The following is a 17121-nucleotide window of genomic DNA, read 5'->3' as shown; positions in this document are numbered from 1 at the left end:
TCATTAAAATATCTGCTATCTTGTATTTAAAATATTATTAGCATATATTTGTCACCCACCTAATTAGGATTACCTTGTAATAACTAGTAGTATAATTTGTTGGCCCATATAATTAGAGCTATGAAATTTTGATTTGCAGACAGAATTAATTTATTTCTATTGCAGAACCAGTAAAGGATCACTTACTAGATTCAGGATCAGAGTTGCCATCCCCTTCAGTGCGGTTGTTTGGTGCAGCATGATCAAAATACTCTTCCTGTGGATAGCCAAGTGGCAGTGCATGGGATGTACTGGGAAGGCTGCCTGGATCATGGTCTCCCAATCCACCATCACTGATGCTTTCCTGAGAGCCTTCTGGTAGGTGAAATGTAACACGTCTCTGGGACTAAAGGGAACAAGGAAAATTACAGAGTTTCAGTAATAATATGAATAATTGCTTAGTGTATTCAATTTATTATTTCAGTTATCTGGCAAAGCCATATTAAAATTATCTTGTACAGTGACCAATTACAGGATTTTGTTAACAGCCAGATCTGTGTTTAAACCAGTTTCATCTGTCAGCAGATTTCCCACTATCATATTTATAAACAGAGGAGATTCAATGGCTTAATGGGCAGAGGTATGCGCTAAGCAAGAAACTGTTAGGCTTTGTGCTGTCTGAGCACACTACAAATTTTGACTATCATTTTAATATAGATTCACTTAGTGGTATTGGAAATAATTTACATTTTGGATCACGAGAATGAATAAATATAAAACATCTTTGTTATTTATTCTGTGAGATTCGAGTGAACAGAAACAGTGGTGACTTCATTCAATAATAAACACTTTAAAATTAAAATTTTTAGCATTAAGAATAATCATAAAAGCAAGGTTTGTGTTATAATTCATTTATTTTTATTCTGCTCTGCAAAAGCAAAACCAGCCACATACTATGGAAAAATGCTATGAACAATTATAAAGAAAAGCAATAAAACTTGTTGTAAATGATAATAACATCAGAATATAAAATGTTCAAATAACTAGAACATAAGTCTTTGGATATAAGATGTCTATGAATTCTAGGAACAGAAATATGCCAACCAGATGCAGCACCATTTTAGTTCTCAGTAGTATTATTTTATATAGTAGCTAATATACAAAGATAGTCCACCAAATGAGTCTTACTTCCTGTTTTTCACATTCATTGACATCTGGACTCAGTAACTCTGGACTGGATCCATATAATAAAATATTTCTACTTTGCTATTTTAGACTATTCATGCTGTAGAAATCCAGATATATTCAGATGTGTCTGAGTAGATGAGGAACTACACTGTTAGGAAGCCCAAACCAAAAAAAAGGTGGATAAACAGCATAAAAGAAAAAAATAATAGAGTAAACACCAAAAAAATCAAGCTATTGCAGGAGTGAAATGATATAAATGATATCAACTGAGAAGAATTCACAGTAGAAATTTAATCTAAATTTCTCATTGGAATATTTCAGCCATATCTAAACACCTGAATCACCTTAATTGGAATGTCCTTCAATGAATAACAAACATTGCTTCTCAGCACTGCCCAAATTTCTGATCTACAATTAAGAAGGTATTTGAATTTTGCATCCTACATTTTTCTGGATGGTATTGATAAAATTATGTATCAAACAAAACATTAAACTAGTCACAGAATAAAAGATACTAGTAAGACATAATTGATCCTAAGTCATATTAAACTGATTACATTTTCATGACAAAATAGCAAAAAAAGTTTTCATATATTTGTTTTATGTATTAAGGAATTTCTTCAAAAGGAAAATGGAAATGTTCGAGTATCATTTTCATATGATATGGTACAAAATACAAATGTATATAGTAATTGCTTGATTTGCATCCATTTTAATCTTCTACTTTTAATTTCCAGTATATTCTTAATAAAACACAAAAAATTAATTTGTAATATAATCAATTTAATGTTCTTATAATTATAAAAACATCAATTCATTTTTAATAAGTCTCTTAATATACTCTTAAAGCAAGATACATTAGTATCTGTGAGATGGGGTAGCTAAGAGTGTTGGTTGAGGCATTAGTAAGAGAATGCACAGAAAGGAAGGAAGGAAGGAAGGAAGGAAGAAAGAAAGAAAGGAAGGAAGGAAGGAAGAAAGGAAGGAAGGAAGGAAGAAAGAAAGAAGGAAGGAAAGAAAGAAAAAGAAAGGAAGGAAGGAAGAAGAAAGGAAGAAGGAAGGAGGAAAGAAAGAAAGAATATAAAGAAAGAAAGAGAGAAAGAAAGAAAGAAAGAAAATAAAAAAGAGAAGAAAAAAATCTAGCAGGATTTGGTGGTACACAAATCTAATCATGGCACTAGTAAGGCAAAGGTAGGCAGATGTCTGTGAGTGTGAGGACAAGTATATCTAAATACATTGTCCCAGGCTAGTTAGGGATTGAATACTGTGGTGTGTGGTTTTGGCCAACCCTCTTCCTCATCACTATCACTATACACTGTAACAAGGAAATAAAGAGTTCAGTAGGAAATACTGTATAGTTTTCAGACTTTAATTTGGTGTATATGTTGTTACACAAAGAAGTTGTAGTTGATGACACTGAATGTTATATTATCAAACCGTATTATGGTTTCTAGGATCTATATATCACTAAGGGAAAATTTAAAAAATGGACTATTTTTGGGCTTTTTACCCATTCACTGTCTTCTTTCTGTTATTCTTTATACCTAGGACAGAGTGCATAGGAAAAAGGGAAAAACAGTTTTCTGAGATTCTATAATCATCATTATTACAATGCATAATTTGAATGTCACACTGACCTTCACATTCACATTCATCACTCACATAGCACTTAATCGTGGAAGAGAATATTGAAATAAATGGATTTCATCATCTATCAATCACTCTTTTATTTATTAGTACTAAAGATATTTAGTAGGGGTCCACTCAGATAAACAGCAATGTTATATTCTTCACAGCACAGTTTTATAAAAGCTATAGAAAGTATACCTGCTGAAAAATTTAAAGTTTAAAAGCACTACATAAGCCTTGGTATTCTTATAAATCAAAAAATTGTTCTCAACTTGTCGGATATGTTCAGAAATTCTTTGAAAATAGAAGGTAGAAACTGGCTAGGCAGTTTAAAAAAGAAGACAACTCAAAGAAAATACACAATTATTTTCCTGATTAAAAGCTAAAAATCCTTGGGACTCTTGGCAGCAAATATTGTTAAAATTGTTTGTGGGCTCTGTCCTTTGCTCTAGCTTCTAAATACTTTTCCAATGAACTCTTTAGAGGGAGTGATGTCATGAGCAGAAAAATCCCCGGGTCAAGTGAATAGTATCTTTTGTCTAGGTAGAGACCTAACATTCCAATTTATAAGACTATGGGACTTTTAGGAAGATGGGCTCTACTTAAGCCACGAAGAATCATAGGCAGAATAATTAGTTATTTAATAAAATACTGTGCATTTTCTTCCCATAATAATCAACCCCAGGGCAGCCATGGAATTGGTAAGTCAGCTTGCTTTTCTAAGTTTCAAAAAAGAAGTAAACCTCTTTCTTTCTAAACATGTTTTCCTTAACTCTTTAGGGTGTTCCCAACATTTAGGCGTTCTTTATTACTTTCGTAGGACTACCATGTTATGTGGCTGCTTTACCATCATGGGGCCATCTTGTCAGCTTAAATAGCCAGTCTTTTTTTTTAACTTTAGACTTATTCTGCAGGTAGTTGCAGATGTGTTACACCTTGACTGTCTTGTTTTTTTTTCTTTTTTTGTTCTGTTTTGCTTTACTTTAATTAAAGAAAACACTGAAATAGAGTTGTCCTTGAATTTAAAAAGGAATTCCTAGTATAAATCATGGGTAAAATATGTATATATATTTCAACAATAAACGCTAATCATTTTCTAGAAACTCCCCTTAAAGCCATGTACTGAAATTGAATAGAAATATTTTATTGATGTTGTTGTTGTTGGAATAATGTTAAACATCTATAGCCATAAACATCTGAGCTATATATTCTATGGCCATCTTCTTGCCTTCTTAAGCATCATGTTATACTATAAAAAATAGCCTTAGAAAATATAGACATTAGTAATTTTCCCTTTGTTTGCTTTAAATTGCTGTTTAGTAAATATAAAAACATATGTGTCTGTAAAGACAATTTTTGTTCAAACTTTTAACATTGATTTTCTTGTTGGCCACAGTTTGTAGAACCCTGATGGAGAAGGCTGATTTTTTTTTTAAATTTCACATTATAGCTTTACAACATTTTCTCACTAAGAAACTAGAAGCATTGTAGTTTTAGGTTTAACTTCACTCATTTGCACATATTAGTTAAGATCATTAATAACGTTTTAAGCATTTCAAGTAAATTACAGATGATTTCATGAATTTCACAGGCAAATGGATGGAACTAGAAAATATCATCACAGAAAAACACACATGGTATGCACTCACTGATAAGTGGATATTAGCCCAAATGTTCGAATTACCCAAGATGCAATGCACAGACCACATGAAACTCAAGAAGGATGACCAAAATGTGGATGTTTCAACCTTCTTAAAATGGGGAACAAAAATATCCATAGGAGGGGACAGGGAGGCAAAGTTTAGAGCAGAGACTGGAGGAACGGCCATTCAGATCCTGCCCCACATGTGGCCCATACATAAATAGCCACAAAAACTAGATAAGATGGATGAAGCAAAGAAGTACAGGCTGACAGGAACCAGATGTAGATCTCTCCTGAGAGACACAGTCAGAACATGTCAAATATAGAGCTGAATGCTGCCAGCAAACTATTGAATTGAGAATTGGACCCCTGTTGGAAGAATAAGAGAAAGGACTGAAAGAGGGCTTGAGACCCCATATGAACAACAATGCCAACCAACCAGAGCTTCCAGGGACTAAGCCACTACCCAAAGACTATACATGGACTGACCCTAGGCTCCAACCTCATAGGTAGCAATGAATAGCCTAGTAAAAGCACCAGTGGAAGGTGAAGCCCTTGGTTCTGCCAAGACTGAACCCCCAGTGAAATGTGATTGTTGGAGGGAGGGTGGTAATGGGGTGAGAATGGGGAGGGGAACACCCATATAGAAGGGAAGGGGGAGGGGTTATGGGACTGATGGACAGAAAACCGAAAAAAAGGAATAACTTTTGAAATGTAAATAAGAAGTAACCAATATAAAAAATGGAAAATAAATAAATTTTAAAAAGTTAAAAAAAGAAAAAAATAAGAACCTTGGAAAATATGCTAAAAAATAAACAAAATGTAATGTCGTACAACTCATATAATATTAGCTACTACATAACATTATCTAGCTTACCATTCTTGGTTATTTCTGATTTTGGGCTTCCTAGTTCAACTCACTTGTTCTGGATCAAACTCCTCTCCAGGATGCTTGATTCAATCTGGCTTCTCCTAGCTTCTCAATGAATTGCTCTGCTTAGCCTCAAACTAACTCTGGCTATTTACTCTAATTCTCTGGTTCCTCCTCATACTCTGGCATCAACTGCCTCTGCTGACCTGAACTCAGCTACATGAACTCAAGAACAAACTCAACTCCACTGCACTGCACTGCACTCCACTGAACTCAGTGAGAAACTCTAATGCATTCAACTCAAACGACTAAACAGAGCTAATTGAACTGTCTCTTTCTGCTCTGCTCTTAAATATCTTTTCTGTAGCATCCACACATTGATGTGGTCTTACTTCTTGTGTTTCATATGGTCTGTGGGTTGTATCATGTGTATTCCAAAGAGTTGGGATTATACTATCTCTGATTCGTTCTGTCAAATATTTGTCATTTTATCTGTACCTCTATTAGATGTCATTGTTTGGGATTGAAGGGCTGTACTAAAAGAGTTTCTGCCTTCCAACTGGGTACACAGAAATAGGTATTTGCATGTGGTAAGAGTGGTAAAATTCACCTAAAATTAAATACAATGTGAAGCTTATATAATGCTGCATGTATAGTCTATATTGCCGATACATATATATTGTATATACATAACTTAGAATGCCATAAATGTATATTTTATACTAAATATAAGAGGTTGTTTATTCTCATGTTTCTATTTTTCACATTTTTTACTGATTATTTTATTTATTTACATTTCAAATGTTATACCCCTTCACAGTTTCCCCTCCAAAAGCTCCCTATCCCCTTCTCCCTGCCTCCTACTTCTATCAGGGTACTCCCCTACCTAACCACCCACTCCTGAATCAGCAGTCTAGCATTCCCCTATCCTGGGTCATCAAACCTCCACAGGAATAAGGGGCTCCACTGCCAGTGATATCAGATAAGGCCATCCTCTGCTACATATCCACCTGGAGTCATTGAGTACCTCCTGTGCACTACTTGGTTGGTGCTTTAGTCCATGAGAGATTTCTGGGGTCTACTTGGTTGATATTGTTTTTCTTCCTATGAGGTTGCAAACCACTTCGGCTCCTACAGTCCTTGCCCTAACTAACAAATTGAGGTGCCCGCCCTCAGTCCAATATTTGGCTGTGTACATCCACACATGTATTGATCTGGCTCTGGCTGAGCTTCTCAAAGGACATTTATAATGGGCTCCTGTCACTAAGTACTTCCTGGCATCAGCAATAGTGACTGGGTTTGGTGTCTGCAGGTGGGATGCATCCCTAGGTGGGGCACTCTCTGAATGTCCTTTCCTTCAGTACTTGTTCCACTCTTTGTCCCTGCATTTCCTTTTGACAGTAGGAATTCTGGATTAATATTTTTGAGGTGGGTGGGTGGCCCCATCCCTCAACTATGGGCTGTACCTGTTCACTGGATATGGCCTCTAGAGGTTCTATCTACCCTTTTTGTTTTTGTTTTGTTTTGTTTTGCTTGTTTTGGCTAAAGTCCTCCTTGTTGGATCCTGGGAACCTTGCAGATTGATGACATCTGGGACCTCCTAGTGGTTATCCTCAGTTTCCCCTCCAATACTGCTACAAACTTTCAAATTCCTGACCTTCTGTACTTTTCTCCCATCCTCTCCCATATCTAAACTGGTTCCCCTTTTCACCTCCCATCCTCTTTCCCTCCCATATAACTCTCTCCCTCTATTTCCCAGAGATTATTCTCTTCATACTACTGAGTCCTACTGTAGCATTCACACATTGATGTGGTCTTACTTCTTGTGTTTCATATGGTCTGTGGGTTGTATCATGTGTATTCCAAGGTTTTTTTTTTTATTTTTCGCTAATATCCACTTATCAGTGAGTACATAACATGTGTGTTCTTTTGTGACTGGCTACCTCACTCAGGATCATATTTTCTAGTTCCATCCATTTGCTTAAGAATTTCAAGAAGTCATTGTTTTTAATAGTTGAGTAGTACGCCGTTGTGTAAATGTATCTGTATCCATTCCTCTGTTGAAGGACATCTGGGTTATTTCCAGCTTCGGGCTATTATAAATTAGGCTGTTATGAACATAAGGGAACACGTGTCCTTGTTATATGTTGGAGCAGCTCTTAGGTATATGCTCAGGAATGGTATAGCTGGGTCCTCAGAACTATTTCCAGTTTTCAAAAGAACTGCTGGATTGATTTCCAGAGAGGGTGTACCAGCTTGCAATCCCACCAGCAATATAAGAGTGTTCCCATTCTCCACATCCTTGCCAGCATCTGCTGTCACCTGAGAATATTATCTTAGCCATTCTTAATGATGTGTGGTAGAATTTCAGGGTTGTTTTGATTTTCATTTCCCTGATGACTAAGGATGTTGAACATTTCTTTAAGTGCTTCTCAGAAATTTGGAATTCCTCAGTTAAGAATCTCTGTTTAACTATGTATCCCACTTTTTATTAGGGTTATTTGGTTCTCTAAAGCCTAACTTCTTGAGTTCTTTGTATAATTTGGATATTAGCCCTCTATCAGATGTAGGGTTGGTAAAGATTTTTTTTTTTTTTGCAATCTGGGGATAGCCATTTTGTTCTATTGACTGTGTCCTTTGCCTTACAGAGAAGCTTTGCAGTTTTATGAGATCCCATTTGTCAATTCTTGATCTTAGAGCATAAGCCATTGGTGTTCTGTTCAGAAAATTTTTACCTGTGCCTATGTGTTCCAGGTTCTTTTCCTACTTTCTCTTCTAAAGTGATTCAAAGTATCTGTATTGATGGGGAGTCCCTTGATCCACTTGAACTTGAACTTTGTACAAAGAGATAGGTCAATATGAGGTGAGGGATAGTGATTCTCCCAGAAGTTCTTTTATTGTTGAGAATAGTTTTTGCTATCCTGGGATTTTTGCTTTTCTAAATGAATTTTTAAATTGCTCTTTCTAATTCTATGAAGAATTGAGTTGGAATTTTGTTGGGGATTGTATTTAATAGTAGATTGCTCCCCAAAAGATGGCCATTTTTACTATATTAATTCTGCCAGTCCATGGGCATGGGAAATCTTTCCATATTCTGAGATCTTTAATTTCTTTCTTCAGAGACTTCAAGTTCTTTTCTTTTCTTTTCTTTTTTTTTTTTTTTTTTTTTCGGAGCTGGGGACCGAACCCAGGGCCTTGCGCTTGCTAGTCAAGTACTCTACCACTGAGCTAAATCCCCAACCCCCTCAAGTTCTTGTCATACAGATCTTTCAATTGCTTGGTTAAAGTCACACCAAGATATTTTATATTATTTGTGACTATTGTGAAGGATGACATTTCAGTTTTTTTCTCAGTCTGTTTATCCTTTGAGTAGAGGAAGGCTACTGATTTGTTTGAGTTAATTTTATATTCAGCCACTTTGCTGAAGTTGTTTATCAGCTGTAGGAATACTCTGGTGGAATTTTTGGGATCACCTAAGTATACTATCATATTATCTACAAATAGTGATATTTTAACTTCTTCCTTTCAAATTAATATCTCTTTGGCCTCTTTTTGTTGTCTAATTCCTCTGGCTAGGTCGTCAAGTACTATACTGAGTAGGTAGGGAGTGACTCAGTAGAAAGACAGGATAAATTTTTTTTAAGAACATTAATTTTTTTAAAAGTTGGAATTACCAGAATTGCATTAATTTTGAAAATGAAATTGAATGAATCTATTTACAAAATAACAATTGCTGCCTCACCTGCTTTGTAGTTAGCATGCCTCCAAAATTACAGTAAGTAATAAAAATCTATATGGTCATATTGAATGTCCTATCTATAAATCAAAAATTGAATGAGAAATTTGTGTGTTGTACTGAATACGGACATTTTTAGTGTTTTATATGTAATTTTATGAATTACCCAAAAACTTTGTTTTTCAGAAGTATTTATGTCATAATTTCTAATATACAAAGGTTTGTCATATACAGTAAAGCATGAGTGGATAAAAATATATGACTTTCCAAAATACTGCTCACTGACTTCATAAGAGTCTAATGTCTCTTTTTCTGCTTTTATATTCATCTTGCATAATCAAGTTAATTGCATTCTTTAGCTTTAAGAAACTATAATATTGTCAGAAGGAGAAATTTCCACCAATTATCCATAGAACTCTTTTGTAAGCAGTAAAGGGTGTGCATAAGTTGTTCTTTTCTCTGACATGTCTTCCAGCACTCTCAGCTACTTTAGTCTTTATAAAGCCTTCTGTCTTGAAGATAAAATTACCAACTTAATTTCAAGTGTCTATCAGAATATATAATTTCCTAATAACATTGGTTTTTGTATGTGATATATTTACATAACTAATAAGAACAGGTCAAAATAGTATAAAGTCATTTATATTGGTGATAAAAATGAACTGCATTGATGATGTGAATATAGATAATGTAGGATACCAGCCATCATGCACTTTGAAAGAATGATAACAGTTCTTTGCTTTTATGTTAAATTGTGTAAAATTTGTTTCTATGAAAAATGCTATTTTTTGTTGGTTCTTTCCTCTGCTGTCACTTTTTTAAATCCGCAGAATAACACTCCCATTGCCATAGTTACACAACATGTCTATTTAATTGATGCATTTTAAATAAACCAAATGTCATTCAAGCAACAGATGGTTTCTGATTTGAATTACATAGGTTGGAATAACTATGCAGCATACAGTGAAAGAAGAAAAGCCTGGCATTTTCATCAATTACATAAACACTTGAATCAAAATATTCTCTGTTTAATGTCAGAGATATCACCACAAAAATATGATGAGGAACAAAACTAGTTTAAAAATAATAATGATTAGATGATTTTCTCTTTTTAAAAGGAGTGTACACAGTTGATAGTATGTCAGTTCTTCAGTGTGTTGAATTCATGCACATTGCTCACACATTTTAGAATAACTACAGTATATTTGAAATATATTTTTTCATCTCTATCACCTGGTATTAATCAATATATTCTATACAACTGATATTTGTGTAAAATGTGCTACTTCCATAAAATTAAGTGAGGCAAAAAGCCACTATTCCCTTTGAGTCAACCCCATATTTAAGAAAATTTAAAGTTCTATATGTCCTACAGGTAATCAATGACAGAATTAAAATAGCTGAATTTCCTTGCTGTAACATTAGCTAAAAAATATTGTATATGCAGGCAAGTCTGGGGTATATGGCTTTGAGATTGGAGAGAAGCTACTGTAATCACTAGTATATGTAATACTGTTAATTTTTTTTACTTGTTTAAATCTCCTTAAATCATGAAGACTCTTTTTTAAGTTCCCTCAACTTATCTTATGAAGAAAATAAATTTTCAATATAGAAACACTATGCACACAGATAAATACATGTGTAAACACACAGCATACAAACAAAAGTCAAGCAAGTAAGCAACCAAAACCCCTCAACATGTCCAAGCATCAAGACTGAGAAAAAGAAAATCACGATTAAGCTTAGAGATGTTATATTAAAACAGATTTAGTATAAATAAGTGTAAATTGCATAATAATAACACATTATCCATTTAATAAAATTAATTACTCCTTAGTACAGTGTTCATTATGGAAAATCTGTTTTTACAGATATAGGAGTCAAGTCCAATCACAGAACTGTTAAAAGCACAGTGAAGAATCTCATGATATTGATGAACAAACTGCTAATGAAAAATTTTGGGTTAAGACTCTATAAAATCTCTAGTATTAGGAATGCTTTCATTTACATTTCTGCCAAGAACAAGATTGAATTAAAATAATGTTTCAATTTACTAAATCTTTTAAAGCGTATGATTTCTGGTAGAAATTTATGGGTAGTTTTAATTCATACAAATTAAAAAGATTATACACTACAAATTACAGATATATTCTGTTATTGGCTCCTTCAAAATCTTATTAGGTTTCAAAATAATTTTGAACTTTTGACTTCAGTAAGGGATCATCACATAAAATCCTAAAAGTAAAATAATAATTTCATTGGATTTTTAAAATGTGTTCATTATTCTTAGTGATTCTCAACATTAATAATTAATTATAAAAAGTATGTTTGGCGGCTGAGAAGCACCTAGAGAAATGTTCAACATTCTTAGTCATCAGGGAAATTCAAATAAAAACAACCCTGAGATTCCACCTCACACCAGTCGGAATGGCTAAGCTCAAAAACTCAGGTGACAGCAGATGCTGTCAAGGATGTGGAGAAAGAGGAACACCCCTCCATTGTTGGTGGGATTGCAAACTGGTACAACCACTCTGGAAATCAGTCTGGAGGTTCCTCAGAAAATTGGACATAGTACTACCCGAGGACACAGCTATACCTCTCCTGGGCATATACCCAAAAGATGCTCCAACATACAACAAAGACACATGCTCCACTATATTCATAGCAATCTTATTTATAATAGCCAGAAGCTGAAAAGAACCCAGATGCCCTTCAACAGAGGAATGGATACAGAAAATGTGGTACATCTGCACAGTGGAGTACTACTCATCTATCAAATACAATGTCTTCATGAAATTCATAGGCAAATGGACTGAACTAGAAAATATCCTGAGTGAGGTAACCCAATCACAGAAAAACACACATGGTATGCGCACTCATTAATAAGTGGATATTAGCCCAAAAGCTTGAATTATCCAAGATACAATCCACAGACCACAAGAAGCTCAAGAAGACAGATGACCAAAGTGCAGATGCTAAAGTGCAGATGCTTCTTTCCTTTTTAAAAGGTGGAACTAAAGTATTCATAGGAGGGAATATGGAGGCAACGTTTGGAGCAGAGGCTGAAGGAATGGCCATTCAGAGACTGCCCCACCTGTCACACACACACACACACACACACACACACACACACACACACACACACATATATATATATATATATATATATATATACAGCCACCAAAACTAGATAAGATTGATGAAGCTAAAAAGTGCATGCTGACAGGAACTGGATATAGAGCTCTGCTGAGAGACACAGCCAGAGTATGTCAAATGCATAGGGGAATGCTAGCAGCAAACCACTGAACTGAGAACGGGACCACCGTTAGAGGAATTAGAGAACAGACTGAAAGAGCTGAAGGGGCTTGCAACCCCATAAGAACAACAATGCCAACAAACCAGAGCTCCCAGTGACTAAACCACTACCCAAAGTCCATAAGATGGACTGACCCAGGGCTCCCACTTCATATGTAACAGAGGACGGCCTTGTTGGGCACCAATTGAAGAAGAAGCCATTCGTCCTGCCAAGGTTGGACCCCCAGTGCAAGGGAATGATGGAGAGTGTTGGAAGGAGGGCGGATGGGGAGGGAACACTCTTATAGAAGAATGGGGAGAGGAGATAGGGGTCTTATGGACAGGAAACTGGGGAAAGGAATAACATTTGAAATGTAAATAAATATCCAACTTTAAAAAAATATGTTTGGAATAAATATTTTAAATACTTCTAGATTCTAGTATAATAATGACCTTTTAGTAAATAAAATTTGGTTAATTCATGACACAGAAAAACGATCCTAGCTAATATTTTAATTTCAGGAAAACATTAAAAAGAATGGCGAAATTAAAATTATTAAAAAATTAATCTTATAAATATATAAATAAAATTTTATAAGTAATATTAACTAGAGGATGGAAGACCTATGTGCTAACATTTGCTTATGTATTAACATTAATATTTAAAATATTTTGCTAATATTTTAAAATAAAGATATGCAGAGTGTAAAAAAACTGTTGATCACACAGACCAAAATATGATATCTCTATCAATTACCTCCAGTCAAGGTTCATGGAACCTTAAGGAAGAGGGTGCAGAAAGATTGTCAGAGCTAGAAGTTATGGAGTACAGCAAGAAAACAAGGCCCTCTAAATCAAAATGAGCTAATGTCATATGCACTGACAAAGACTCTAAATAGCATATATAGGTCCTGCTTACTTCTGCACTGGGTTCTCTATATATGCATCATAGATTTCAGTTTAGTATTTTATGGGATTCTTCAGTTTGTGAACTAGTGATTATTTGATTATTTTGACTTCTCAGACACTTTTCCTCCTGTTTCCTTGTTTGTCTAACTCTGATGTTTATTCTTATTATACTTTGTTTCATTTTACTGTCTTATTATTTCTTAGAAGTCTGTTTATTTTCTAACAAAAGAATTAAAGGAAGTGGATTCAGATGGGAGGCATGGTAGAGACAAACTAGAAGGAGTGGAGGTGGCAGAAAATTTTAATCAGGACAGGTTGTGTGTTAAAAATTCCATTTTCAATAAAAGGAGTAGATATAGAGTTAAATAAATTCACCAAAATAGAAAGTAATGGAGTTAGAAAAAAAGAAACTAATGGAGTACATCCGAAAATAACCAAAATAATACACATGTTTATATTGATTATGAATTGTCTCAAATATGTGAGGAAACATTTATTTCATTATGCTTGTTCTGAAATATTTTTGAAATACCAGTTATAACTGAACGAACCATTTATAAGTTTTTTCAAACTTTTATTAGTATAGGATCAACAAAAGTTACTAAAATTCTTTTTTTAATTAATTATCTTTTCTTCTATTAGATATTTTCTTTATTTACATTTCAAATCTTTTCCCTTTACTGTTTTCACCTCTGGCATCCCTCATCCCATCCCCACTCCCACTGTTTCTATGAAGGTGTTCCTGCAACCACTCACACATTCCTGCCTCCCTGCCCTGACCTTTCCCAACACTGGGGAAGGGGCTTTCATAGGACCAAGAGCCTCTCCTCCCATTGATGCCAGACAAAGCCATCCTCTGCTACATATGCAGCTGGAGCCATGGGTCTCTCCAGGTGTACCCTTTGGCTGGTCATTTAGTCTCTGGAACCTCTGGTGTGATCTGGTTGGTTGATGTTGTTGCTCTTCTTGTGGGGTTGCAAATCCCTTCAGTTCCTCAAGCCCTTTCTCGAACTCCTCCATTGGGGACACTGTTCTCAGTCCAATGGTGGGCTGTGAGCATCTCAGCATCCACCTCTGTCTTTGTCATGCTCTAGCAGAGCCTCTCAGGAGACAGCTATATCAAAATCAGCATGCACTTCTTTGCATACACAATAGTGTCTGGGTTTGGAGAGGTAACATTATGTATACTTAGCAGGTAGTATTTATGTATTTAGGAATATACATCTAATAATATACCATCTTATATTTTATTATATTGTTATGTTATACATGCAAAAATACAGAGTTGAAAACTATGAACTTGAAAGAGAATGGTAATATATGGGAAATGGTAGGAAATGAAAAATGAGGGGAAAATGATGTAATTATATCATGTTTTATAAAAGCAACAAATCTATAAGTGCAAAGAAATAATTAATGGAAAGTTTAAAAAATCAGACACTTTAAATTGAGTCAATAGATTCATTATGAAAGAAGTACTTTTGTTCAGCACTCTCACATATGTATATGATTAAAAATACAAAACAGAAAAAATGAAAATGACACATTTTTTTTCTTTTTTTTTTTTTTATTAACTTGAGTATTTCTTATATACATTTCAAGTGTTATTCCCTTTCCCGGTTTCCAGACAAACATCACCCTCCCCCCTCCCCTTCCTTATGGGTGTTCCCCTCCCAAACCTCCCCCCATTGCCACCCTCCCCGCATAGTCTAGTTCACTGGGGGTTCAGTCTTAGCAGGACCCAGGGCTTCCCCTTCCACTGGTGCTCTTACTAGGATATTCATTGCTACCTATGGGGACAGAGTCCAGGGTCAGTCCATGTATAGTCTTTAGGTAGTGGCTTAGTCCCTGGAAGCTCTGGTTGCTTGACATTGTTGTACTTTTGGGGTCTCGAGCACCTTCAAGCTCTTCCAGTTCTTTCTCTGATTCCTTCAACGGGGGACCTATTCTCAGTTCAGTGGTTTGCTGCTGGCATTCGCCTCTGTATTTGCTGTATTCTGGCTGTGTCTCTCAGGAGCGATCTACATCCGGCTCCTGTCGGTCTGCACTTCTTTGCTTCATCCATCTTGTCTAATTGGGTGGCTGTATATGTATGGGCCACCTGTGGGGCAGGCTCTGAATGGGTGTTCCTTCAGTCTCTGTTTTAATCTTTGCCTCTCCCTTCCCTGCCAAGGGTATTCTTTTTCCTCATTTAAAGAAGGAGTGAAGCATTCACATTTTGATCATCCGTCTTGAGTTTCCTTTGTTCTAGGGATCTAGGGTAATTCAAGCATTTGGGCTAATAACCACTTATCAATGAGTGCATACCATGTATGTCTTTCTGTGAGTGGGTTAGCTCACTCAGGATGATATTTTCCAGTTCCAACCATTTGCCTACGAATTTCATAAACTCGTTGTTTTTGATAGCTGAGTAATATTCCATTGTGTAGATGTACCACATTTTCTGTATCCATTCCTCTGTTGAAGGGCATCTGGGTTCTTTCCAGTTTCTGGCTATTATAAATAAGGCTGCGATGAACATAGTGGAGCACGTGTCTCTTTTATATGTTGAGGCATCTTTTGGGTATATGCCCAAGAGAGGTATGGCTGGATCCTCAGGCAGTTCAATGTCCAATTTTCTGAGGAACCTCCAGACTGATTTCCAGAATGGTTTTACCAGAAAATGACACATTTTTAAATTTTGAAAATAGAATCATAATATTTATGATAAACCGTGTCAGATTATGTAATTACATGACATATCCTCAGTCAAACGTCTTGCATAGAGTTGTAAAATTTGAAAAATTTCCCCTGTGGTTTACGCCAAGTCGGTTCATATCTTAGTAGCACTGGTTGTTCTAAGTGATTGAAAATAAATAAATGTATTTTAAAAAGATGACATAAATATGATAGGTTATGTGGAAAAAAGAGTGAATAATGTGGCTTAAATATGTATGAAACTTTAAAGAATAAAAAATGACATAGGTAATAAATATATGCCTACATATACACAAACACTTATAGATATAAAATAATAAGTGTTAACAGAGGTTACATATCAAAGACTCAGTATAACATTAATAAGTGCATAAGTATAAAAAATCTTGTAACATAAATGTAAAAATAAAAATCTTATCAAAAATTCTTTCATGATTATGTTGGAAGTATGGTTAATTTAAAATGAAGATTGCATCTGTTATATAATTTGTTTTAAATCTTATTTTCAAATGTATCTATACCATTCCAGAATGCAAGGGACACTTCAGGTTTCCACAGTCTTTAGACAATATGAGTCATGCTACAGTTGTTTGATAAAACTAGACCATTTGGAAACCCAATTCTTTCTTCCTGATACACCTTCTACAATATTTTTGGCATATACTATGAATGTCAAAGTGAAAAGATTAGCATTTTAAAGATTCTGACTTAATTTTGAATAAATTTTAGAGATTAAAAGAAATGGAATTTTCCCAATAAATACACATTTTAAAAGTAGTAAAAATCTAAATATTATAAAAGGCTCACATAATCTGACATAACTGTTTCTGACCTAGGTTCTCATTGTGCATTCCAGGCTAGCCTAGCCAGAACATTATCATCCATCTCACATCTGTCTTTTCAGTGTTAGGATTAATGGTGTATAATACTACATCCAGAAGAATTTTCTTTTCATCAATAAATATAAGACAGGAAATATATTATGTACCTATGACTTTGTTTTATAATTAATTAATAATAATTAATAATATTTATTAATTAAATGTCCTAATTATTATTTTATGTAATCTAAATATATTAATCATATAATCATTTATAATATCAAATTAATCATTGATAATATATTAATCATATTTAACATAATTATCTTAATGTGCAGTGTTAAATAATACCATA

General features: G+C 34.7%; 1 protein-coding gene across 4 annotated transcripts in view; it reads right to left on the bottom strand.

The window, feature by feature from the left end:
• Pcdh11x (protocadherin 11 X-linked) overlaps positions 1-17121 on the bottom strand; it is a 695481-nt gene that overhangs the window by 213269 nt on the left and 465091 nt on the right. For all 4 annotated transcript variants that reach the window (XM_039099733.2, XM_039099735.2, XM_039099734.2 and 1 more), the window contains one exon: positions 187-385. In XM_039099733.2, the coding sequence (XP_038955661.1) occupies positions 187-385 (199 nt within the window). The remainder of the gene's footprint in view (positions 1-186; positions 386-17121) is intronic.

The sequence above is a fragment of the Rattus norvegicus genome, chromosome X, assembly GCF_036323735.1.
Source record: "Rattus norvegicus strain BN/NHsdMcwi chromosome X, GRCr8, whole genome shotgun sequence".
Lineage (NCBI taxonomy): Eukaryota > Metazoa > Chordata > Mammalia > Rodentia > Muridae > Rattus > Rattus norvegicus.
The sequence above is the reverse complement of the archived record's forward strand: the minus strand, read 5'-3'. Positions and strand labels throughout refer to the sequence as shown.